We start from the raw sequence: 27330 nt of genomic DNA on the forward strand, positions 1-27330 counted from the left end.
AATGGGTGAAGCTGTTTATCCAGATATAACCTGTGTGTTAGAGATGATAGAAATTCCATACTCAGCCATATACCAATATATTTGTCTTAGCTATAAAGGCTCATTTACTTGTCTACATACGATTGTGGTGTTATTTATGCAGTTATTGGAACTTGCTGTACTTAGACTATGCAGTCATCTTTTTTTTGTTGCTCCATCTTTCTGTTGGTTAACAGTTGTTTTTTTTCCTGTCTTCCTCATTATCTTCCATCCTTTAAGATTTCTCATCCACTGTCACTGAAACATTTCAATTTTGCTTCTTCTCTCTACCTGAAAGGAATTTTGTAGTTGCCTGGAATATTACAAGTAACAGCATGTAGTCAGAGACTACACATCAGAATTAATTAAACTTCAGAAGGTTTATGGTGTTCATGGACTACAGAATTTATGTTTACCAGTTAGGTTTTCAGCAGAGCCTTATGATTAAGTTGCAGAGGGGTGGAGAATCCAGGACTTAGAAGAGAATAATAATATTTCTTACCTCAGAGAAGATGCAAAGCATAATTAATTTGTCCTTGTACTGTGCTTTGTGATCCTGGGATAGGAGAAGCTTTGTGTGTACTGCTTCTATTTGTAATCAGAGACAGAAGGCCTTTAGATTAACAGAGCTGTCCAGAAATTAGAAATATGCATGAACATATTAAGAGCAAAACATCATAGCAAATGCATGTAAATACACAAACATGAAATTTTGGAGAATTTGTAACAGAATCAAAAGCAGCCAAGACTTTTCAAAGACATAATAATGGCTGCCTGAGAGAGCCATGCTTGGTATAGCTTTATATAAAGTCATAATTTTTCAAAAGTAGCAGCTTAGTTTTTACAGTCACATAACCTGAGGCCATCTTTTTTTCTTGACATTGCATTGACATTGGGGTCAAGTAAAACAACATTCCCTAATGTATGAGCTTTGCAAAGGACAAAGACTGTCCTTGTGCCTTGTCCTTTCTGTGTGTTGTACTTTTGAAACTGAGTTGTTTCAGTGTTATCCTGTTTCACTTCCCTTGAAGTGAGGTGAACCAATTTCTGTCTTTTGGGGTCTTTGCCCTTCAGCCATACCTGTTCCAGGAGGCCTCAGTGGGGATGGGATGGGCCCTAGGGTTTGTTCATAGACTTGGTCATTGATTTACCATTTCAGCAGGCTCTGGTTCACCTCTGCTTGCTTTCTTCTTCACATAGAATAAGCTGTAGAAGAGGGGATAAAATTGGTTGTCTCATTGAGCTACACCCAGTCCTTGCACTTCTTCCAGCAATGGATAGTGTTGCTGATTTATAATTATCAGCAGAAAGGCCAGTATATTGGTAGTACAAACCTATTACCAGTCATAGCACAAAAAGCTGTTCTGCCAAGGAAGCCTAGCCACTTAAAGGCTTGTGCATGTGTCAGGAGGAGTTGCTGCTGTCTCTGAATGTCCTGCCTTCATCTTCCAGTCCTGCTGCACCCCTTGTTGTCACCACATGGCATCCTCCCTCTCGTCATTGTGGAGCTGGGGAAAGAGGGAAGTGGAAGGTCTCTTTCAGAGGCCGAGCCATTAAGCATCAGTTTCTCCCTGAATTCATTGCAGGAACCCTGAACTAGATAGAGGAAAATAAAGTGCAATAATCTCTTTCTTAACCAAATGAAGCATTTTATACTATTTATTGGATACTTCTCAGGTGGCCTTCTTCCTTTTAATGCACAACAATACAACCTTGTTACTGCCCTCTTGCTTTTCAATTTGTTCAAAGCATTCCCTGTGGAGTCTTGTATAGTTTATATTTGTTCTGCACTATAATTATAATGATAATTCAGCTAACATGAAAGCTTTCTGGAGGTAAGTGTAGCAGAAAAACTTTCTCTGCTGTAAGTTAATTTTGCTCCTTACCTAGATTCCCACCCCACCTTGCATAGCACGCGTTGTTGAGCTCACCAATGTCACGCAAGCTGTGGTCACTTGGCATTTGTTTCAGGCTGCTCCGCTGCCTTCACCTGGGATCTGATTGACCCAGCTCTGTGTCTCTGGAATTAAAGTCTACCCTCCATGCATCAGGAAACTCACACCTAATGCTGCCGCCTCCATAGTACACAATATTTTTTTGTCTCCTTCCTTCCCATGAGAACAATGTCCAAGCAGTATCCCACATCCCCTCCCTTTTTTAAACTGCTAAATAATGCTACTTGAGAACTTGAGTTTGCCTGCATTTTTCTTTTGCTAGCAAGTGTGAGAAATGTATTAATATTTAATCCAAACAATTTGGAAGAATTTGAAGCTACAATTAGATAGCCATGGCCATCTGTTGTGAACAGCAGAACAAGAATGTACTTAATAACTTGGAAAGAGAAAAGCGACTGCCAATCACCTATAGATTATTTCTTAATAAAGCTTGCACAGTCTCTGCAGAGGGAGATCCAGGTGGTGAAGGAGACACTCCAGACCGTGCTGGTGCAACTGCAGTCAGCCAAGGAGGCAGGAGAAGAAAAGGCTGGAGACTTCCTCTGTGACAGCTGGTGTCCAGGAAAACAAGACTTGGAGGAATAATGAGCAGAAAGAGCTGGTAGGATGACATTAATTCACAAAGGGCTGCTTTTAGTAACTGAATACTGTTTTACTAAGCCTCAGGGATCTCTTCTCTCCCCTGCATAACTAATAACTAAATCAATTATGGAGAAACAGAGCCTGGAGGTCTATCATTAGAAGTATGCTACGCAGCCTCACATGTTTTGGCACAGATTGGGAAACAGCTTTCAGAGCAGAGCAGCTCCTGTAAATGTGTAGATTGCAAATTGATACATTTCAAGTGAGTCTGCAAAGTTGCCTTTAATGTCAGTGAAGTGTTCTCCTTGAAGGCTCATAAACACTGTCTTCCTCTACTCATGGATTTTTTTTTTCCCCTGATTTAAAAATGCAGCTTTAAAGCTGGAACATCTAGTATTTCTTGGAAAATAGCTCTAAGAATAATAACTTCTTTTTTCCTCCTCTGGCTTTAACAGCTTTCTTACACTGAATGTATTTTCACATTCCTGCCAATAATTAAATCAATAGGGTGAAATTCAAGCTAACCATGTTCTTTCAACTGAAATTTGGACCTCATTTGCTCTGTGGTATTAAGTACAGTGGATGTAACTAAAAGCAGCCCCTACAGGAGTAGTTTAACTCAATTTATTTAGCTATTAATATAAACTTTCTTTAGTATTACAGGGGTAGTAAAGAAAAAAAAAAATTTAAAAAATCCTATGTTGGTGATTTGTGTTTAAATTTAAATATTTTATGAACAATAAGACATTTAAGTCTTTTTGTAAAGATTACTCCCTACTTTACAAAGACTACTTTGATCTTCCTTGTGAGCTTCAGAAGGAATGCAGGTCTTATTGCAAGACATGTATGTCAATATATACACACACATAGTTAAACATGTATTTTTATAGGAAATAAAAGCAATACTCAACTAAAGCCAATGGGATAATTGTTCAAAAGAGTTGATGTATTCAAAAATTCATGTGTACTTCTACTTTGATACCAGTATAAAAAATTCTGTTGCAGAGGGAGAATTTAAAAAAAAAAAACAAACCTCTTAATTTTTAAAAATACAATACAAAATGTCTTGCAACTCTGTACTGTACTTTTTTGATACTGTTTTTCTGACATTTTTAGAATTACTCTTCTACTTCTGTTACTCATTTAATAGCCATGTTATATTTTTGCAAATTTTGAAGGTCATTGGACTACTTTCCCACTAAGATCCTGTTCATTTCTTGTGTGTTTTAATGCTAGTTGAAACTTCTACCTCAGTGTTAAGTATGGAAGGAGGGAGGAAAAAAGTGCCAGGCAGCTGAGACATACAACAGGATTATAATTGCCTCTGGGAGCATATGGTTGTCAAACCAGGGCAGCAGAGCTCAGGTGGTTTCTATAGTCACCAGATCCTCAGGGTTGAATTACAAACCCTGTAATTCAGAACATGGTTGACTTTTCTCATTGGGTAATATATGGGCCAGCATCCATGTTGTGGTAAAGACACTTGGAGCTCCAGCTTGCATGGACTCAGCTACTCTGTTCCCTAATGGAGATCTCTTGCTGTTCTGCTGGAAGAGCTTATCTCTTCATGTCCCTGTTCAATCCCTACCTCCCCACCATAGCTCTGGCACTTTCTGAAGCTCACCTGAACAGATGAACAAGGTGTTTGCCTCCAGCTCAAGGCAGGAGACAAGTGCAGGTGGCACCCTGAAATTCAGCCCATGCACAGGACCAGCTCCACAGCAAAACCTGCCTGCCAGAAAGCACTCGTGGAAACCCACATGAGTTCAGGTAAACAGGAAAGAGAGCACAGTGACAAGATACATCTCTTAAAACTGTTTTTCTTTAGCATCCACAGAAGCTCCCTGGGGGTTCAATACCACAGAGGGCCCAGATACTGCATTTCCAGCAAGGAGCATTTATATAGGACTATGAGGACGGTCCCAGAGATGATGGCCAGTACACTAAACTAAGGTTGCATAATGACACCCCACTCTCCCACCCTGTGGAATTTTTCCTTTGAATACTTAGTGCCTGCAATGTAAAGAGTTGATAGGCCCTAGAAGTGCCTTAGAGCCAGGATCAGCTACTGCTGAAGCACCAAGTCTGCCTCCTTGCAGCAGCAAGGGCTCAGCATCAGGAATAGGACCCGAGCATCACAGGGGCAGGGGAACAGCAGCCCCATTCCCACTAGCAAGGTTTCTTGAAGGCATTCCCATTCAACTTAAAAAATTGTGTGACTTTTGTGTTTCAGACCACTACTGCATTTTAATAAAAACTCAGCTTAGGAAACCACTCTAATAAGACACTGAATTTCTAAGGAGAAGGGAAACTGAATCTGTCATCATTCATGTTATGTTTGTATCTGTTAACATCTATTTTATATGTAATGTGGACTACTACTACTCCTTTAATTTATTGTTCCATTAACTTCACTGTTTCTTGTGGGAAGTTAGAGCCAGTAACCATCCTTTTTCTGACATATTTGATAATAAGCATACTTTAAAAAAAAGGTATACTATGCAATGTATCCAACTGCCTGTTATCTGTGAATAGAAAACTTTCAAATAAAGAGAAGTATGTTTTTAACTAACCCAATGTCTGTTTGCATTCTGTGCAGTGCACAACATTTTAGAAATTTCATCATGGGGAGTGGAGGAGAGGAAAGGAGAAAGAAACCATGTGTGTGACTATTATTGTGCTGCTGACAGCAGTAATTCGTCTGCTTGGGGTAGTTTGTTATGCCTTTTGAAAACAGTCTGAAGATGTATTCAAGACTAAAGTCTGACAGCAACATGTAGCTCTTTTCAGTATGAATGGGAAAAACAAGTGAACTGTACAAACTGGTAAAACCTGCACTTGGGTCCCAGCTTGACTCAGTCTTGCTGTGCAGCTGAATCCCGCCTGCCCTCCCTCAGTTCCTTACCCATGGATAAGGGCTGAAGGAGGAGCAGCGTGACTGTGCATTGGCTACAGCGATATCTGAGGTCAAAGTTATGCCCTTACACACATTCATTGCCGTGATGAGAGGTAGGAGAGTGTGTATGGTGCCCCAAGGACCAGTTTCATACAGCCTTGCTTGAACTCTCACTTCTGGGCAGACTGGTCTCCCACCACCTGCAAACAATGAACATCTCCAGAAAGAAGTTCCTTTCCTGCCCAGGTCCTATGCTGTCTCTAGACCCAAGAGTTTAAAGTCCAGATCCAAAAGGTTTAAAGACTACATAGGCAAATAAGGCTTTGTGTGTTTATCTTCTGTAACAGCAATAAAATAATAAAATAATTTAGATTATGACGTTAAGACTGATCACAACCATTCACCCAATACTGCCAAGCACATCCACCACTACACATCCCTAAGTGCCACATCTACACATCTTTTAAATACCTCCAGCACTCCTGACACCACCACCTCCCTGAGCAGCCTGATCCAATGCTTGACAGTCATTTCAGTGAAGAATTTCTTCCTGACATCCAACATTAACCTCTCCTAGCACTCAGAGCACATCTTGAGGGCATTTCCTCTTGATCCTGTCAGTTGTTACCTGGGAGAAGAGAACAACCCCCACCTGGCTACACCCTGCTTTCAGGGAGTTGTAGAGTGATAAGGTCCCCTCTGAGCCTCCTTTTCTCCAGACTGAACACTCCCAGCTCCCTCAGCTGCTCCTCACAGGACTTGTGCTCCAGACCCTTCACCAGCTCCCTTGTTCTTCCAGAGCAGACACCACAGACTGCTCCAGGACAGCCACAAGACAAGGAAAAGTAGCTCACTTCCAGCAGTCCCTTGCATGTGCTTTGTAGGAGGAGTAGTTGATTGTGTTGAGTATACCCCCCCTCAGTGTACAAACATGCTCTCAAGGCACTAAAGACTGAAGCAAGGAGAAGAGAGCACTCCAAAGGATGTTCAGCTCCAGCCTAATATTTCTTTTCACAATCAATTAGCTAATCCATTATTTCCAAAGCATGACAGCTCAGGCTTTTGCTATCATTACTTGTTAAATCAAGATAAGTGCCTGTTTTCTAGAGCACTGGAGAAGGCAGTCCAATAATGGGTCCCAGATAGGCAGTAGTGCTGCAGAGAGCTCCAGGGTGAGATTAGAATAATCCTCATGTATCCTCTTAGTTTACTATCCTATTAAAAACGAGGCTGGGACCAAGAGATATTTTTTTTTTTAGTCTCAGAGATTAACATGCTACAAAGAAGCTCTAAAATATTGGATACTTTTCTGCACTGCTAAAAATGATAATACAAGTTTCTGGAGAAGTATTAAAAAATAATAAGAAAAAAGGGCCTGTGAATAAAGGAGATTCTGCCTGAATCTGAAAAGCAGCCAAGCCAGCAGCCACAGTAAAGCATTTCTCTCAAATTTCTAATGAAGATTTGGATATGAGGCTTGGGAAAAGAACATCTAGGGTTGAGTGAGTAAGGAAATGTTTGAGTTCTGCACATGCATGGTATTCAGTCACATTTTCCCTGTTTCCTTATCTGGAAGAGCAGAGTCTTTGGGAAGGGGTTGTTGGGGCATTGTTAAAGACACAATGTCAATACAACGTTAGACTATTTGTCCTTGTAATCACCTGTAAAGCTGAATAAATAGTTTATAATAATAAACAGCCATACAGGAATACTAAGTGGCAAGAGAGAGAGGATATTAAACTAGTCAGGCAGGCACAGGTAGGAGACACATGATAGATCTCACTGGAGAAATGGAAAATTAAGAGACCTTTCCACAGTGACAATCCAATTTACAAGACGAAAATGACCTTGGATTTATTACTTCTCTGACAATGAGACTTTGAAACACCAAAGGAAAGACTTCTTTGTTTTCTTGTCAAAGTAGGCTTAAGATTTTGTCTATCAGCTCAATCCCAAAACCTAGAGTTTTGTGCCCACTGTCATGTTTCCCTATAGTAGCAGCTCCAGGGCAATGCTCAGGAGCAGCAGCAGGGAGCCAGGCACAGCTCTACTTCAGAGCTGCATCACAGTTTACACCTTTAATTTCAATAACATGAGCTCCTGGAGCAGCAGCTGACTGGTTGACCTGGCTATTTTCCTCGCTTAATGAGCAATGCCGAAGAGCAAGAACATGGCATTGCATCTATACACAATACAGACAAGACTTTATGAGTACTGACAACTCTGCTGTGCCTCCACAAAGTAAAAGCAAGTGAGGTTTCAGAAAAAGACATACAAGAACCTCTTTGGAGGTTACGGCAAACTAATTCAAGTTGGAGGAAAGACCAGAAAAATTCAGCACATAGAGCTTGCCAGCTAAAGCCCAAAATGTGACCCACTCATGCCCTGTAGTATTTACATGGAGAAAGATTTGCAGTGCCTACTGGTTGTTTCATCTAGCAGGAATCACACAAAAAAACCCAAAAAAAACATATATATTTATTAGCAGGGAGAATAATTATCCATTGAGAGTTTTTTTCCCAGAAATTGTGAATAAAGCCCTTCTGCATCCCAGATGTAATGCACTTGACTCAGAAAACACCACAATTCAATTTTATACAGCCTGCATGATACCTGTAGAGCTGAGGAATAGTCACAGTGTTTTACCTTAAATATATGAGTTTTCCGTAATAGCTTAAAAAAAATAAAAATAGAGGCACAGAAAGAAGAAATACTTAATAAAATGTTGTTTAGGTCAGTGGAGGAGTTGGAGGACAGAACAGCTGGATGTCAGCAAGTTGGGAAAGCCTATTTACCCACTCTCTGATCTTGACCTTAGCTCGAAAGGGCAAGTGAAACCAAATGCTAGGGAAGGCCTTCTTGTAAATCTTTCCCAGGAAGCAAAGACTGAAGCTATTACAAAGTGCTTCACAGCCTGAATAGGGAGAAGCCCAGGGTTATGAGTCAAATTCCTTCCCTCAGGTTAAACGGGCTCAGGAGCTAGGGACACATGCTGTGGTGCAGTACCAGGGAGGACAGGCCACCAGACTCAGTGGCCGAGGAGCGGAGGCAGTGCCGCAGCACATGGACAGTGCTCCAGCCAGGGAGGCAGCACAACCACTGGCAGCTCTGTTCAGCATCCTCTGCAGCAGAGGAGAGCCCAAAGAAATCCAGCCAGCACCAAGCCATCAGGCACTGCTTGTCATGGATGGTAGTGCTGATCGCTGTAGTGCTGCTTGGTTTTTGTTAAATGAGAGAGAAAAGGTGAAGAGAACACCCTGCCTCTCGCAGCCACGCATGATTTGTCATTGCTAATTTTCTATAATGAATGTAGCAAGTGAAACCAGTCTTCTCCATTAATCCTGATGGGAAATGTTCCTTCTCTTGTCTTCTCAGAAAGTGCCCCAAATTCCTTGAATGAATATATGCTATAGCTGTACCAAGCACCCAACTGTCCTTGGAACTTCTATCTAGTCTTGTGAACTGAAGGCAGCAACACAGAATAGCTCTTCCAGCAACAGTAATACTCCCTGCTTACGACATTGCAACAATAAGGCATCACCAGCTTTATTTCCTTCTATGTGTGGGGTTTTTTTATTGTCCTGAATTAGAAAGATAATATTGATTTAGTTTACTATAGTAGGGGAAAAAAGGAAAGACCAACAAACAAAATCCCAGTGAGCAATGTTGTGTTCTGAAAGCGAAATAAATCGCCTGGTTAATGTCTCCTGTTCTGCAGCCTTAGTTCTTGGGCTTTAGGAAGTTCTTCCCACAAGATATATTGAGGTCAGCAGAACAATCATTTAGGGATTTCTTTAATCACTTCCCCCATAAATTGGTAACAGAGCCTGCTTATCTTTTACAAGAGATATTAGTACGTTTTAAGTTTTACCTCAAACAATTAATGGTCACTGGGTTATGGGAGGTGTTATTTAGCTCTAGGGGTTGAATCAGTAGAAGAAAATTTTCCTATTTCCTGTGCACAGACAGTCTAAACTGACCAAACTAAGCAAAGTGTCTGATGTCTTATGGGAGCTCCCAGAGTGCTTATCCTTTTGTCCAGTCAGTCCACCCCGAGGTAAAGGCTCAGGCAAACACATGTGCTCCACATTCATCCCTCTAACACCTTTAACATATGGTTTATGCATGTCCTAAGTGGTGCACTGCTTTGAACAAAGGAGCAAACTTCATGCTGGAATTCAAGGCTTTTTCCCCACTGCTGGTAGTCATCTTTTCATTTCAGCTTTCCTCTTTGATCTCCCTGCACAGCATCCTGCCTCTGCCATGGGCTGGCACATCAGCTCGGGGGCACATCAGCTCTGGGGCACAGGTGGTGGTGGCAGTGCTCACCCTGCACTCGGCACATGTGCACGGGCACACCCCCTCCTCGCACGCATCCTCCATCCCAGAGAGTAAACAGAGCCCAGATGCTTTTCCCTCGTGCCTTTGGGTCAAAGCCTGCCAAAAGCCTGGTGCTCAGGGGAGGCAGGCATGCTCATCAGGGATTGAGGATCCCCAGGGCTCAGGTTGGAGAGAGCTGTTTTCATCCAAGCCTCACGTACATCTGCTTCTTCAGAGGTTGAGGCCAGCCAGGCAGAGAACAAAGCCATTTGTCTCTAACCCCCACACCAAAAGTGTCTACTAATCTTCTCCCTATCACTGCAAAAAGCTCTGGCAGAACACCAGACAGGCAAGAAAGTTTAGTTCCACTGGTAGAAGTAGGAGGCAAAAGGTACATTTTGGGCAGGCAGGGGCTTGCCCCAGCAGCTCCCCCAGAGGAGTTAATCTCATCACAGAATCACAAGAAGAGCTACAGGACCCTGTCAGCACCCCACAAGCTGAACTAAGAATCTCAGGATCTCACAGGGGATTATCAGCTACAGTGGTACATTCACACACCTTCCTTCCCATCTTTGCAGGGGCAAAGCAAACTCATCTTCCTGGAGATACAACAAAAGCAAATTCAAAAGTCAAGGATAGTCTGGATCTCCATCTGACCCTACCAAAGCTGACCTGTGTGAGCACGGGCTTTCTGCACTGTACCAGCCTGAGCTGGAGTTGACACATCAGTCCTGGGTGATTACTGTGCAGCTCAGTAGTGATCATTAAAGGCTTTAGAGAAAGAGGAGAGATGAACCTCTCATGCCTGATAGGTGACTCCAAACTATCCCCAAATTAGCAATTAGAAGTGCAGCCCAGTGCTGAAGGTAGATGAAAGGGTAAAGGTCCTGGTCCCTCAGGGCTTTTGAGCACATCAGTGATTTTGAGAACGTAAACGTGAGTCTCCAGTAAATTTTACCAATGCCCTTAAAATAAAAACACTGTATGCTGTCAAGGCTGTCTAAGATGTGTTTTCTGGTGATTCTTGCTTCACTAGGATGAAACCCACATGCCTCTCTGGTTTTTGTGAACCCACCACTCACCAGTCAAGTGTCAGGTCCCCTGGCCAGCTTGTGGGGACCCTCTAGGCAAGGTTGCACTGCACATCAGGCACAGGATGTTCACACCCTTTCTTTCACATATGTCTCTGGCTTTGGACACCAGGTTGGTTTTGAAAACACCTTCAGCGAGGCTGGAGGTAATTAAAAAGGCATCATGGTCCCCTGTAATTAGGCAGGGCTTTGCATAACCCTGGGTAGACGTAGAAGAAATAAAACTTGTGAGACATCCTCCATGAAGCATTTGGCATAGGAAAAGGCACAATCTGTGTGACTACACAGATCACAAGTCAGCACCCACTAGAAGACAAGCCTTCCCTTGTGACTTGGTGACAGGATCTCAACCACATGCTCCCATGAATATCAGTGGGCCACTGAGTGATGCTTAATACTCTCCCAGATTGAATAAGTTGCCCCAGCATCTCCCAGCTAGTGGCCAAGAAGTTACATCAAGAGTCAGAAGAGATGGAACAACTTCTCCCATGTAATTTGGGGGTAAAAGTAGGAACTGACAACTTTTACTATGGCCCACACAGAAGAAGAGTATTGTTCTGCATCTGGGAGGGAATGAGTTTCAGCAGGAGCCCCTAACATGGATGTGTCCAGGAAGCATCCCCTTCCCCTGGCTTCAACTGCTCCCTCAAAGGCCTGATACTGATTTTCAGCTGCTCTTTCCTCCTTCTGAAGATCTTGCCTCCTTCTTCAGTTTTCCCCTTGTGGATACAGACCTTCTCTAGCAAAGGACAAAGTATAGGAACTTACATAACAGTTGTCAAAAGGAGAGCTTAAAAATAACTTTAAAAAACACTTAAAAATAAGCATTCCCTCCATCTCCTAGGCGAAACACTGGGTCTTGAACCAAACCCCACCTGCCCTTCCAGGCATCATTTGCAACCTAACAACTTTGAAACATAAGCAATAGCTGAATCTGAGGAAGTGCGGGGAGGGAGATGACTAGAAGATCTCCAGAGGTCCCTGCCAACTGCAACCATTCTGTGATAAGAGGGGGAAAAAAAAATCCCAGAAAGCAAACTAAACTACTTTGTTGAGTTTCAGATCTGCCAAGTGTTCTCTGCCACTTCTAATCACAAGTCAAAGTAATCCTTTAAGAGGTTTTGCTGGAGGGAGCATTAAAGTGTGCAGGATCATGTGGAGTTCTCCAAGGAGAGTCACAAAGTGATACCAGAAAAAAAATGCAGGCAAGAGGCACACCACTGACATAGTTTCAATGTTCTGCTATTAAAAAGCTAGAGAAACCTGAGATTATATAGCTACTGTCACAGGTTTCTTGTAATAGCAACTAGTAAGTGCATTTCACTTCCCAATTACATCTTTATGAGTGGCACCGACCCAAACATGAGGTTTAAGCCCAAGTAACAATTTACAATTTACTTTTGGAGTAACAGCTGAGCTGCTTAAGGGAAGCTTGACCTAAGGCAAAAAGAAGATAGAGTTCCAGTGTCTGCAACCACATCCCTACAGCACCTGAACTCCACTTAGGATCCTCATGTGCCTTTGTCCTTTGAAACCAGTATAAGATGGTCCTCTCTAAGTTCGTCTCTTTTGTGCTCATAAAAAAACAGGAATGATGACATTTTACACAGAAACTCTACACCACAAGGTAGACATTGCAGCAGTAAAGTAAAAGCCTGAATCCTTCTGCTCAGGCACTTCAGCATTTCAAGGTAGCAGCAATGTCATGATTGGATTCACTAATAAAAAAACTCTACCTTAGTTTTTAATTTTTTTTATTCAATATTTAATCCAAAACAGTGCTGTAAACATTTTCCCCCGGGTGAAACCTTCTCACAGGTTCATTGACCATGATAAAAACCTGTGTCCAAGTGTGGAGAGAATCAAAAAAACAATGGCTCCCCAGCATTTGCCTGCTTTGCACAGGCACCTCCTGCTCAAAGGGTTTCCTCCACCTATTGCTCACTTCTATTTTGCACCCTGCATGTGAGGCACCTTTTCACTACCTTCTTATCCTCTTTCCTATTTGATAAAATGAGATAAAATACACTTGCCAAGAAGCAGCCCAGCCCAAGGCAGCAGAGAAACCCCCTATGCCACCCACTCAGGGGCAGGAGTAAGGAGTTTGCCGTTCCCACCACTGTGTCTCACCACACCGAGAGGGAGAGGGAAGAACTGTCTCACCAATGACCCACCAAAATCAAGAGAAGTGAATGAAGTGGTTCATAACCTCAGTTCATTGGAGATATACCACATTTCATGCAGCAGTCAGGGAAGAGATTGTCTGGATAAGGGCAAGATAATGAGGACTGGATGGCAGACTGTAATTCCCTCTTTGTAGGGCACAACATCCAATCTACAGGCCCATTCCCTCCTTCCCTACCTCACAGCCCTTTGATACTACTAATTCTGATGTGCATATAAAAGACCCTGTTTTCATCATGACATGGGCTAATTAACTGATTCTGACACAGCAATTAGCTGGTAAAATTAGGTCTACATTTTCTTACTTAACATAGATGCTGTAGTTCTCATGCCAGGGCAGCTGAGTGTGGCTGGGCTGCACTGCAGTGCTCCATGGTGCCAAAGGCTGAGCACAGAGTGACAGGATGCTCTGCATCAGCAGATGCAAAGGGACACAGTAGGACCAGGGAAAAGTCCACATCTGCCTCAGAACTCACTCCACCAGCAAATCTCTAATAGCGTGTTGAGCCAAGTCCTACTTCAACACATCAGACATGTTTTGTATGAAAGCTCTGGCACATCCATATCTGTGTCAGATGATGCTTAGCCAGTTGTGAAGTAGCTCTGTGAATTCTAGAAGCCTGTTTTGACCATAGCCATGTCACAGCAGGTGGTGCCAAATAGTCTGCAGAGAAGGAATAACAGCTCTATTATTGAGCCCCTCTGAATCAGGGAACAGGATGCACATCCCCAGGAGTGCTGGCAAAGCTGCATTTCACATGCCTATTTGAACCACAGATATCACCTTACTCTGCAAATGTGACTGAGTTTTAAATCTCAAATGCTCTACACAACACTATATTCCTCCTCACCTTCCATCCTCCCTCACTCCCCACCCTCAGGGCCATATTTCCCTCCTCTCTATTTCCAGCTTGGAGCCTTCTAATGAAGTTTTAGTAACTCTCTTGACTCTCTCAGGAGCAGCAGGTAAATAATATTGAGAAACAAAACAGTATCTCCTGCCCAGAGCAGATGCACTGTGTGACTGAGACAAAGAGAATGTTCTATTTATTTTTGTTTATTTTATTTTTATTTCTAAACTTTGCCAGGATAAGGAATACTGACTTTCTTGGAGGAAACCAAAGACAGCAATCCCTCTCTAACACCCATCAGTCCACACACTCTGAGCTAGGTCCAGCCGTGTTTGTTAAGTCAAGGAGGACGGGGCTGTCTGACTGCACCCTTCTGCTGGCTGTCTGACAGGTGAACCAGTCTAGGTACATCTGTCTCTTCCCTCCTCCCATACCAAATTAACCAAAATTAATGGCAATTTACAGCCACTCGTGTCTGGGACAAAGGCTGGCCACGTGCTGGATCAGCTCCTGGATTTTGGTCTGAAATAAGAGCCTGGGCAGGGTACCGAGAGGGGTACTGAAATCATCCATGCTTTACAGAGGAACACATGAAATCTGCTGAGAGAAACTCTGTTGTTATAGGCCACTGTGAAGATGCCACCATCTCATAGCAGATGGCATCATCACATGCTGAAGCATTTTTTAAAGTGCTTTATGTGCCAGGAAGCAGTCACATCAGGTTAGCAGTTCACAAGCACACTGAAGTTCAGAAATTCATTTACTGCTGTTTTAACACTTCCCAAATGGCACTTGTGAGCCCTGCTGCCCCTCCATTACTACATTGCTATTTCCCTGCCCCCAGTAGATGGAAGATGCATTTTATGTGGTTTTTTCCCCAGTGTGAATTCCTGGAAACACATGATTGTTCACAAGCACTCTTCACTCCCTGCTGAAGACTCTTTACTCCGTGGCCCAACTCATCTGCCTTGCCTGGTTTTGTACATCTTTAGAGAAAACAGTTTGACTGTCCAACAGCCCATAATGGTTGCAGAGCCCACAGAAACATGACCTTCACTAGTGGGCTGCTGACATTAACAATGCAAACTCTGTAACACAAAACAGGGTCCAGTCAAATACTGAGCTGGTGTTGTCAGCTGAAGTTGTCCCATTGCTGCTCTCCATTAAGCCTGAAGTGTTCAGTACCAGATATGTTAGATGATCACTTCACAAACCCCTTCAGCATCCTCAGTTTCAGGAAGCAGGAAGGGTGCTCAATATCTTAGTGAAAGGGTCAGTTACTTTAACCCATGCCATGCTCCCTTGATGTTGATAATTTTAAAATTTATCTTTCAGTCCATTTAATAATGTGTGTTACCACTTAGCCACAATCTCTTGTTGAGGGTGGATTTGGAAGTAGTCACACTCCTCAACAGCTTCTTTAGAGAATATTACTCTTCCATGAGCTTACGAAGGTGTTCCCTCTGTCCCAGCAGAGACATTAGCAAGTTAAAAAAAAAAAATTTCTAAGATAAATTGCTACTGTCAGAGATATCTGAGCAATTACCAAAGCCAAGAGGGAGAACTGGGATTCAAGCAGTGAAATGCCAGTGAGCAGCCTGAGCTGTGCCATCCCCTGTGGGGACTTGGACCCTGAAATCCCAGTGTTAAGACAGAATCAGGAATGTCAAGTCAAACAGATGAAGCTGGGGTGAGCTTAATCCCAAAGGTGGGCAATGTAAAATGTGATCTGTGATTTTTTTTAAGATTGCTTGCATTTGCATGACCAACACCACAGCAAGAAAACAAGAACATGCAAGTAAAATCCTGGACTATATTTAAATAAATCCCTGATTATGCTCTGCTTAAAGCAAGTTCAAAGGGTGGTGAAGTTTTCCTGCCTCCTAAATGTACAATTGAAACTATACACCCAAACAGACAAATTATCACTGTCAGCCAGAACCCAGACTGTGGGAGGGCAGCAGCACCTTACTAGAAAGGTCCTCCTGGGGTTAAGAAAAAAAGCCACAAGACATGTACCAGCACATCATGAAGCACTACCTGATAATTCTCTACTTCTCTAGCTCAAAATGGGCAGGTCCCATGGGCTACAAATTCATGGATTAGTATAATCCATACAAATGTAATTACAGATCTCTATGGCTCTTAGCAAGCTCTGCATAGTGGCCATGTGCAGAACTATGAGTACTTCTCTAATCTCATTTTCTGATTTTCTTTTCTCCCCAAAAGCACATCACCAAGTCTTCCTTTTTCCAGACTGAAGTTTGATGCTTTTGATCTCTCAGGATTGAAGACTACGTTGCCTACCACAGAAGCTTATTTTTCTTATCTCTTCCTCCACATCCCTTTTAGTCTGTGTGGGCACAAGAAAACATTCAGGACAGACATCAGGCAATGAGACCTGTAACTTCAGTCAGATTTTAACTGCAGGCCTGTCCCAGACTTAGCACAGACACTGTGCTGGTCCCAGGCATGTGTGGACATACCTGGCAAGACCTGGACATTGGGACTGCCACCATAACACCAGTGTTTGTAGCTGGCCCATGCCAGCAGGCTGCACAGGGCAGAAGGACCAGCTCTTTGCCCTGCCCTCCCATCTCAAATGCCTTGTGCAAGGGCTGGCCCAAGGCACTGCAAACATGAGAGCACAAACACAGCAGAATGCGCTTCACCCTCCTCTTCTGCAGTGCGGGAGGAAAGCGGCTGCTTTTTGAGAAGGAAGGGATCTCCCTGAAAAGCACCATGATCTGAGGCACATTCCAGTGGCCAGCCCAAGACCAGGACAAGCCTGTTCTACACCTGCCTCTGGCCTTCCATGCAACCAGTTTAGGCAGCTAAAACTTGGGGAGGGTTTTAGGTAGGGGTTTTGGGTGCCACAGCTAACCCAGAATCTTTCTTGTCAGACCTGTGCCTTGCCCCAGGAACACTCATGGGACTCCACCATCCTTTTATTTTTTCCACCAAATTTGCTTCCAGTTCCTCCACTTGAGGTCTGGCCCTGTATTTGGATATTCCTAGTGCTGAAGAGGAAGTTCACAGTGCTCTGTGATGCTACTGCAGGAGGAAGAGCACTGATTAAATTGGCAGCTCACCCCAGCTCTGGTGCCTAGTTACTCTGGGAATGTAGAGGAGGAGGGCAAGCTCCAAGGCCAATTCAGCATCTCTCTTACCCAGCAGCTCTACAGGAAGCCCATGGAGGAGGCCACACAGGTAGCAAACTATCGAGTGCCAATTCAGCCCAGAGGCTGCTCCAGGAATAAGCAATTAAAAAGCGCCGTCAGGGCAGCCTGTCACCCGTATCACTCTCCCAGACGTCATGTGGGGGTGTTGATGCCAGCAAAGGATGCCCTTTCTGACAACCCCAGGTCTCAGCACTCCACAGCTGATGGGGAGCTGGAGCAGCTCCCTCTCACACAGACATGCTCCATCCCCACACTGCTGGGACACCTTAGAGGGGCAGAGGCACAGCTCGCTTTCCCTGACCTGTGACGTTAATGGCCCCTGCGATGGAGACAGACAAGAGCTGTGCCAGTTAACAGCAGTCGTAATGAGGCAGAGAAACAATCCTTTTTCCAGTTGAGGTCAATAACAAGGCTCCCTTGGGTACCTATGGGAAGCAGATTAGGCCTGTTACAGGAAATTAAGATGCACACAGAAGAGTGTAGAAGGAGCCCTGGAGAGGAGTTTCAAAATTCTTGTAGCATGATGAGAAATGATTCACTTATTTTCCCAAGTGTATTTTAAGAGGCACACTTGCCCATGTGGAAGAAATGCCATGTCATTCACTAGTAACAGGTAAACTGCTCATCTGTAAAGCTCTTCTCATACTCCAGTGGATGTAAACACAGGTATCATTCCCACTTTCCTCTCCCGGTAATGGAGGCCTCGCTTCCAGTGCACTTCACTTGAAAAACAAGTAGGGAGCCACTAACAAATGGCCTTATTATCTACCTGGGTCTCAGATGCAGTGTGTTCCTTTAGCACAGACTCACAGCTCAGATATGGGGGAGCTGTGCTGGCACCTGAACCAGAGCAGCAGCTCTGTGGCACAGATGCCAGTAGCCCGAAAACCTCAGCTCTGAACAGGGCTCAAGGCATGCTGGACAAGAATAAAAGTTTTCTGAACAGATAACATTTCCTGCAGGCAGAAAGATCTTAGCTTCAACAACCATGTCATGGCTGTCCTGTGCAGGGCTAAGAGTTGTATTTGTGTGTCCCTTCCAATTCAGGGCACTTCATGATTCTGTGACACGCTCCCAGCTGGTTAGAGTTTATCCCTTCCAGTCTCTACAGGCATCCCCAGTCTGGAGTCAGAGCTTCACCTCTCACATGATGAATCATATCTCCCAGCGAGCCTCAATGGCCATTAAAGCAAAATCAGTGACAGCCTGACTTGTCCTCTGCTTTCAGCCCAGTCAGCAGCAGAGACAGCATTCCCTGCTCGGGGCCAGTCCTCTCCCAGCCCATGTGCTCAGGGCCTGCTCACCCTCCCCTCACATGCAGGTGGCCTCTGCCATGCCAATTAGTATCAGCTCTGATTTTCCTTCCTGATGAGAACATGTGCATTAGGGACAGAAACCAAACAGCCTGCCTGACTTCACTGAACAGCCAGGTCCCAAACAGCTGATGCTGCATTATCAGCACGGGCCACATCTGAGTACTGGCTCATTAGTTATCTGTCCTCTGGCCATTTAGAGCAAAATGAGCAGAAAATGCCCATGGTCTCTGAAGAGCTGCTCCTTTCCAAATTCAAGGCTCTCCTCCATTTGCTGCCTTCCAACACCTGAAAAATACTGGCTTTCTCTGGGTAGCTAGGTTAGGACTACCACACAGCTCAGTTTAAGCCAAAAGAGTGTAGTTTCCCATGGTAATGAGAAACATTTCTGCCTGACAGCCCAGTGAAGCAGGTAGCATTTACAGACCCAGAAGACCAGAGTGTTCACTGACAATCCAGGCTGCCATCACCTCCCAAATTGTGCATGGACAACAGAAACCCACAGAATTTACTCAGATAATAGTATTTCAAGTGAGAAAGCAGGACTGTCCTTGTACTTTATGGCAGCTCCTTACTGTCTGCACCCCTGGCTCCCAAATGTAACAGCATAACCAGGGAACTGGAAGAAAGACTTTGCTTTACTTTCATTTGTGTGACTCCACAGTTAGAACAGAATATAAAAAAATACATGCCCCCCTCCCAAACAGCAGTAAAACCCTGTGATTAGGCTTCTCTGAAGAGGTACATCTCACTAGCATTTGAGATTTTATCCCAATAGGAATACAGTAGCCGTGTTTCTCCTATATTATCTCCTGTTTGTCTTACAGGAGTCAAAGAGGCTCTGCTGGTTTTCCAGGGAGACAAGTGCTCAGGCTTCTCAGGAAGCTGCAGGTGCTATTACCTGGGATGAGGCTCTTTCAGGTAAGGTGCTTACACGCATAATTTGGGTCAAGTTTGTTCCATTTAGCAGCAGCTTGGATTGAGGCCCAGGCGGTCAGCCCTGAAGGGTTGAACAAAATGACTGCAGTGCAGAAAAAGGCCTGGCAGTCCCAGGAAGAGCCATGCCCTGGAAGGCCTGGGAACAAGCAGAGTCAAGAGGAGTGCAAGGTCCTGCTTTTTAGCATCCAGGGTTACACTGGAAACAGCTTCATTTTTAACAACTATTTCATAGAAGATACTCACTGAATTAGTGGTGGCAAAATCCTGCGAGTGCCCTCAACCTTTTAATCTGACTTTGAGCCCTTTCAGTTTGATTTCCCAGGTATTGCTGCACTTCCTTGAGGTGAAAAAGAGCAGGAGAAGAGCAGGCTTTTGTTCCATCTCAAAAGTCAGCTCAAGAGTAATCTGTATTTTCTCTTTTATTGTAGTTATGGTGAAAAGGGATCTTTCAGAGTTCTTTTTGAAATGCTGACATAAAAGCCCATCTAAGATTAGTAAATGCTTGCTATACAGCTTTAAGGACTCCAGCAAGCTTCTCCCTTATTTAACTGCTATATTCAGCTCTCAAACACTGCACACTCTGTCTTACTCTTACAGACATCAGGGGCAGATAGAGAAGGGAGAGCAGAAAGGATGCAGGGGATACCAAATTCTTTACCATACAGAACAACAGTAGGTTTCAAGTGAGAGCTCTCATCTGTCCCGAACATACACCAAAAATGCAGCTGGTGGTGGGGGGGAAGAAAAAGAGCATTTGTAGCATCAGGTCAGAGGCAATATGGCCCTCTTGGCCCTCCTTCATTGGCTCAGTCACAGACCATCTGCAACAAATTAATTTCCCTCGGTGCACTGCAGCCCCCTCGCTGCACGCAGACCTTGTGCTCAGCATCTGCTGCCTTTGCTCACAAGTTGATGGTGTGCTTTCAGCCAGTTGTCACAGCACTTATGACTGCGGGCTTTCAAAGTCTTTCACAACTGTGTACAAGATGAATCTTCAATCCCAAAGCTGACACAAGGCCTCTATGTTAAATTCCATATACTGTCCAGATGAGAAATTGAACTTGGCTCTTCCTACAAGGAAAGCTAGGTACAGAACTTCAAAGGACTCATGTCCCTTCAAAAGCCATGGCTTTGCATCTTCCAAAGGAGATTGGATGGGCAAGTCCTTACTTTGGAATGATGTTATTTTCAGGATTTAAACTTTTCCTCACCATTTCAAACCCAAAGTAGCATGTAAAAATTTTCATTGTACTACACATTTCTACTGCCATAGAGCAGCAGCTATAAGTTATGAAGGAACAATTGTTTTGAAATTGCTCACCAGAAACCCATCAAGAGCAGTATTGTGCAAAGACCTTTTTTGTTCTCTTAAAAGAAATTATAGCTTAAAGCATCTCTTTCAGAAAGGATTTCAAAAATTGACACCCTTTCTCATGCAAGGTGCAAAGCTCAGAAGAACATGATGTAAACAGGAAGAGGATGAAAAATCTATAAACACAGAACTGCCAGAGACTGACGTGAGCTACAGCAAGTCAACAACTTTTCATCCATTTATTCCCACTTCTCAAAGCTTCCTGCTGTAGACAGGCCCTTCCTCCTTTGTTAGCACCTCCTGTTCAGTTTCCTTTGCCACCAGCTCAGAGGAACACCCAAGCACACTCTGCAAACAGACTTGAGCTGGGAATTAACTCATCCAGTACTGTGTGCCAGAGAGATGAGATTTCCCTTTCCAGGATGGGGGACACTGTTCTGCACATCAATGTGCTATCATCACTGTGAGGTTGCTGTGGAGCTTTGAGGGCAGGAAAGTAACTAGTGAAGGGCAAGGGAAAAGGAGCAAAAAACTAGAACTGGAGCGCTCACTTGCCAAAAGGTGGTGGCATTCAGCAGCCCTCTGGAGAGGGCATAGCAGCCTATGAGACCAAACCCATGAGCAGGAAGAGCTGCCTCCAAAACCTGCCCTCTCACCAAACCAGCTGATGCTCTGGGGAATTATACTCACCCACCTTGACAACCCACCTGCTAGGAGCCCTTTGTTGTGGTCCCATTCTCAGCTGGCTTTGTGCCCAGAGCTCAGCATGTCTCTCCCTGGCTGCTGAGGCAGGACATGCCCTTCCCTTTGCTTTTGTCCAAAGTTCAGTTTTCACCAACAGGAATTGCTGCTCTGGAGAACCACAATTTGCTCAAGGCTGTGGTTACAGGACCCCAGTAGAGCTTATGTTTTTTTCATTTACTTAAGCCTGAAATAAATGAACAATCCTGGACAGGAAATCTCAAACATTGAGCAAAAGGTCTGGGATAGCTCTCATGGGTTTTCCTCCATTATATAGATAGAATTCCTCTATTATATGTAGAGAATTGTACTACCCATTTAGCATGTGAAGGGTCTCAATCCCACAGTTAAAAACCCCTCTGCTCTCTAAATGCTTCCTCCAGACACTTGCTTTTCCTGGCTGTTTCTCCAGCACAACCTAACACAGCTTGGGGTTTCATTGTCACCCTGTACCTCACAGTAGAAAAAGGCAGAAAACTCTGAGGTGTAAGGAGGAGAGAGGCTCCATGCTCCTCTGACAGAACTAGCAGGCCAGGAGGTGATCCTGTGCAGATGTTTGTGCTCTTATGACTGCAGAACAGCTCATGGTGAACAAGAATAAATATACAACAATCAGGAATCAAGACTAAAAGGTACATCACCAGTAGTACTGCCATTTGCAAGGTGTGTGCATCTGACAATTTGTACAAAGAAGTAGCAGACAAAATTTTGAATTTCACTGGTAATACAGATATGAATTGGCCTAGCTTTATCTGTAATCTAATGCTTCAGCTAGGTCCAGCAAGGGCTACAACTTCTATTTTTATTGACAAATGCTGTGTTCTGTACCCATCTTTGCTATGCACTAGGAATTGCTATGTAGGGGGTAGCCGGCAAGGCTAAGCTCCAAGAGAGGGGGAAAACCAAACCCACCATTTCCTTGGAGTAATACTGTAAGCAGCAGGGCTTTCCATGAAGTAGGATCCCCAGCAGCTAAGCACTGAGGCACAGGATTTGTTTGCAGGTTTATTGAATGCCAGTGCCTGCTGGGACCATGCTGTATGCACACACTTCTCCAGGACTGTTCCCTTCCTGACTGCAGCAATTCTGCAGGAGCCAGATCACACCCAGCCTGTGCTGACCCTGGGAAGCACAGGAGCAGCAAGCAGCACAACAGCATGTCCAGAAGCTACAGGAGAGGCTGGGACAGTGGCAGGGACATGCTCCAAGTGCCAAGTCTGCACTGCTGCTCCCTGTTACTCATTGCCCTTCTATAAAGCTTTCTGCCCTGCTGGTATTTTCTGCTCTCACCCAGCAGAGAGAGCAAAATTCTTATGTTTGAGGGAGCTGATGGCTTTCCCCTTACCCACTGGCAGAAGCACCTAGGTGCAGGCTCCTACAAATTGCTTTGATGAACTTGGATGGGGGAATTGGTGCTGACAGAATAAGAGCCATCAGCCAAAACAAAGTTCAGCTTGGATTGAGACTGAGCCGCCTTTCAAGCCTGACTAACCACAAGTATGAACGACAAAGCCTTCCCTTCCTGTGCACCTTCTGCCTTCATGCAAAAGCAGAGGGTGGATGTAAATATGGGGCTATCTTTGACTTATTCTGTGCTGGAACAGGAGCCAGAAATACTGGAAACAGATGTTTTTAGGGGGTTATTTTTTTCCTGGAAGTTTCCCATCTTCCCAGAGACGCTCCTTACCTGAAATACTGTCAGAACTTACAGAATATTTTCATTAGAGGTCTACAGGAAATATTTTTCCTATCCTATTGAAAGAAACCTTCCTTCTGTACCCCAGTGAGGAAATTGTGCTTTGTTAGTCTTCTTACACAAGGAAAGGAAAGCAAAACAAATTAACAAAACCCCCCATCAATTAAGAAACCACGTGTGTTTTTCACCATAGCTAGCGGGCAAGCAATTACACAGAATACGTGCAGAGTTGGAAGGGACCCACAGAGATCACTGAGTTCAACTCCTCGTCCTCCACAGGACCATCCCAAGTGTCACACCTTGCTTGGAGATCAAGTTCTTCATCTCCCCAGTTCAGAGAGGCTTTAAGTCTTGTTTTATATCCCTGATAATCTCATGGGTCTCCAGGCTGCTCAAACCACACTAATGATATTTTCAGGAGTTTTGGACATGAAATTCTTTTCAGGATGGCAAACCTGCCTGGAGCCTGACCTCTGTTATGGAGCTGGGATAGGGAAGTTCACAGAGTACTTCTTGCAAGTAACTCAGAGTCATGGAAACTGCCAAAACAAAACCCAAAGAGCTTTTGATGGTGTTGACAGACAACTCCAGATTGTTATCCAGGACACCATTTACCAGCAAAGTGCGAGAGATCACCAGGCATATGCAAAATACCTTGTAACTTCTGAGGAAAAAATTTAGCCGAGCCAGGTAGGAAAAGTGCCCTGGCCTGTTATTCCCACTGTATTTCAGTCAGATGTATTCATCTTGCTTATGAAACTTGAGAGGGAGTTTCACACCACACAAATTCAGGGATTCTTCCAGCTCATGCCTGGCCTTGTAAGCAGGGATAGGTGAACTCCTGAGGCAGGACAAAACCAGTTTGGCAGCTTTGCCTAGGGAAATGCTTGTACTGATAGGCAGGGGCTTTTGAACCAGCAAAGGCAGACACCCAAGTTGTACAGCTATTATAGCCAAGGTGTTTTGGAAAGACTTCCAAAATTGCTGACCTAGATGATCTCTGGAAACTATTTGTCATGCTGCTTTGAAGTTGTACAGGAAGTCTGATAAAGCAGAACTTTACTTCCCTGTGTGCTCTCTCTATCCCCCTTCTATACTCACATGAGGGGAATGTCAGGAATATTGTGGCGCAAGAAATTCTGTACGTGGTCCAACACAGCGCTCCAGTAATTGCCACTTTTGCCTTACACTGTCTTTTTTTCTTGGGAATAGCACTGAAGATAGCAGTACATATTTCAAAGAGATTCAATGCGATTCTCCAGTACCAACAGGGTAACTTTGGGCAGAGGAAGAAATACCTTACTGCTGTGGCTAGCCAGATCCCAAGAACAGACTTAATTCCTTAGTTCAAGAATGGAAAAAAATAACCCAAAAAACTTATTCTCAGTGTCTTTAATCAGGCTGTGAAGCACAGAGGCCTTTTACACTGAAGTTGTCATACAGGCAGTTATAAGTGGCAACAGATTTGTCCTAAGGATCAGAAACAATAGATTCATTTTGCTTGATCTAGATTGAAGCAGATTAGTGCCAAGATACCACAGCAAGATCTCAAACTACAGGCTATCTTTTCCATTTTTTTTGGTTTTCAAAACCAAAATAAATTTGCACATGCTGACCCAGGAAGGTTCTTTTATACAACTTTCACAGATGCAACTAAGAAACCCCAAAATTTAAACCAGGTGTCAGTTCATCCATGTTTGTTAATGAACACATAAATCAAGCTATCTCAGATATCTATTATCTGTACCTTAAAACAATAAAAATGTGACACTGTATGATTTTTGAGGGCGACATATCTAGCCACAGACCTTATTTTTGACTGGCAATACTAATGTGACTTTTGAGAAGATAAAGGCAGTTCTGCATAAAACTAGAGTAACTCTTGATAGAATCTGCAAAGTCCTAATTAGCGTACGTCCAGAAGAGAAAATACATTTCCCGACGGGTAAGTTGAGGTTTGTTTTTTCTACCATCTTTAAAGAGGTTGAAAAAACAAATTGTATTTTTGTTATTTGCTCACAGGGCCATTTACTAGAGTTCATTAAAATGTGAGTGCCCACAATATCATGACTGAGCCTTGGCTTCTTTCACTCTGCCAGTTCCTCCTACATGGAAAGTCTCTGTGCCCTTTTCAAACTGCACAGAGAAAAAAAAATTTAAAAAATTATGGGTTTAACAAAGGGAGGAGAAAAAAAAAAAGGTCCTGGATCCATGGCATTATGGTGAAAGTTTCCAGAGGTTCCAAAACCTGACAAATTCAATTGCAACAATATCACAGACACTCAATATCACAGACACTCAATCTGCCTGAAAAACTAGTGTTGTAAATAGAATAACTGGAAGATAATCTGATATTTAAAACCAAATTCAGGTAACCCTCTGATCAACCTTCCTGGTCACCATTTGCATTGCTAGGGTAGTTTGAAGGCAGAAATTTTGATATGCAGCTGCTTGGGGATCAGGCTTCATCACCAAATGCTCACCCTGTTGCTCATCATCACTTCTATGATGCCAGGAGAGCCAGCATCCCTCCCTGCCCACCCCAGCCTGACACACCTAGAGCACACATTTCCCTCACAAACCAGCCAGCAAACCTCTTGAGGGTTTTTTATTTTTAAGATTGGTCTCTTTCTCTCCTTACCCCCTCTCTGGTGTAGGCCCTGGCTGTGCTAATTATTTGTTCAAGGCTTGTAGAGCATGGTGTGGTTAATGGCTACAGCAGGTGGTGAGGATGCTTTATGGGAAGGGTAGCAAACACAGGGGGATGCACCCAAGATCAACACAGAGCAGACATCAATACTCAATGGGATACCATTTCTCATTTTAGAAGACAAGACATGGTTATCTTGAGGGACTGCTAAAATCCCACTGTGCCCTTCCAACTATCACCCTGCAGTTTTGGCTACGGAGCAATTCCACTTCCTCTCCTTCAACATGGCTAGCTTGGCATTGAGTAGGGCAAGGGATGTTACTGCCCACATACCTCTATTTTATACGGTGAAATGAGCATACTCACAACTAGACAACCAAAGAAATAAGTGTTCTTAAAACTAGAAAAAAAAAAAAAGCGTAAAGCAAAATTGTTCAGATAAAGAGTACAGGGTGAAAAATCAGGGGCAGAGCAGGAATGAGGAGTTAGCCTGGCCATCAAGCACTGCTAGTTCCTCTGGATGGTGCTTACCCTCACTTGCAGAAGGGGTGAACAAAAGCAGTTTTCCTTTGAATGTCAATCAGGTTCTTTACCAGATACTCTTAAATCTAACTTTAAACCCTGATTGCTGCAATTCTGCCACATTAAAGCGATTCTGTGAAGTAACACTGATTTATTCACAATGCTGCTATTTAGCAGCCAGAGCATCAGAGCAACACAGTTATGTTTTGATTTCAATTCAATTGCCAACAGAGTAGAAGCCACAGCACAAAGCTGAGATATGCACAGCACAGCTGTGATAGTGGTCACACCCCAGCAGCTCTCTGCCTCCCTTTCCCCAGTTTAAAGTTTTTTGGAAATGCCCCTCTGCCCTGGGCTCACACAATTTACGCAGTCAGACCCCCAAGAATGAGGGGGCATTTTCACTGAGAAACAGATTGAGACCCCTCTTCTCCCACAGAGAAAAAGCTGGTTTCTGGAAGCAGCACAAGCTGGAGAGGTTGTAGGAGCTGGGGTTTGAGGAAAGGGAAATACCATTTCCCAGGAGGACACAGCCTCTTCACATGAAAGAGATCTAAAAGCTGAAATTAAAAAACAGTTCAAAAGGAGCAATTCCTTTTTCAGAGGGGAAATAAGAAGTCACCCCAGGCCAAAGCAGGAACAGCTCTTCCAGCAGACTTATTTCAGCATAGCTAGGACCAGTCCCTCCAAGCAAAAGGGATAGGTGCCCAGACCTCACTAGTCAAGAAAAGTCTGACTCTCAAATTTAACTCTACTGCAAATTAAATATCAGAGCACCAGAGCTTCAACATGCAAAATTACAACTGCTTCATCTGAAAATAACACTTTTCAAAGGACCTTACCAATCAGGCAGCTAAAGGAATGCTCAGATACAATTAGAAAGGACTAAAACACTTACAGCAGCCAGCTTTTACCATACTCTGTTGTAGCCAAGCTCCTGCACAAGGGTTTAGAAGGTAGAAATAAACACTCACCAATAATTTTTTTTTAGAGATCTATGAAGCTCAATCCAGAAAACTGCATTTGCACCTCTCAGCATCTACAGCAAGCACCCACAGTCAATCAGGACCCATCTCAC

At 43.8% G+C, this 27330-nt stretch overlaps 1 protein-coding gene and 1 long non-coding RNA gene across 8 annotated transcripts in view; one reads left to right on the plus strand and one right to left on the minus strand.

Annotated features, from left to right (window-relative positions):
• Positions 1-5068, plus strand: part of DISC1 (DISC1 scaffold protein) — a 193052-nt gene extending 187984 nt beyond the window's left edge. For 4 of the 6 annotated variants that reach the window (XM_088052570.1, XM_088052574.1, XM_088052568.1 and 1 more), the window contains one exon: positions 2409-5068. In XM_088052570.1, the coding sequence (XP_087908696.1) occupies positions 2409-2558 (150 nt within the window). In that variant the 3' untranslated portion in view covers positions 2559-5068. Of the gene's footprint in view, positions 1-1989; positions 2340-2408 lie in introns of those variants that run through there. The other 2 variants (XM_088052573.1, XM_088052571.1) reach the window with 2 other exon arrangements.
• On the minus strand, positions 59-27330 carry LOC148184635 (uncharacterized). 2 transcript variants are annotated; one of them, XR_015772134.1, is made up of 5 exons: positions 27227-27330; positions 1353-1526; positions 1099-1224; positions 521-606; positions 59-309 (listed from the first exon to the last, which is right to left on the minus strand). It is a non-coding gene; the product is annotated as an uncharacterized LOC148184635 (long non-coding RNA). The 2 variants fall into 2 exon arrangements; XR_015772133.1 differs by having other exon boundaries at positions 521-647.

Source organism: Pseudopodoces humilis, chromosome 3 (genome assembly GCF_049639895.1).
Source record: "Pseudopodoces humilis isolate 2021_Gansu_Grassland_sample_001 chromosome 3, ASM4963989v1, whole genome shotgun sequence".
NCBI classification, from domain to species: Eukaryota; Metazoa; Chordata; class Aves; order Passeriformes; family Paridae; genus Pseudopodoces; species Pseudopodoces humilis.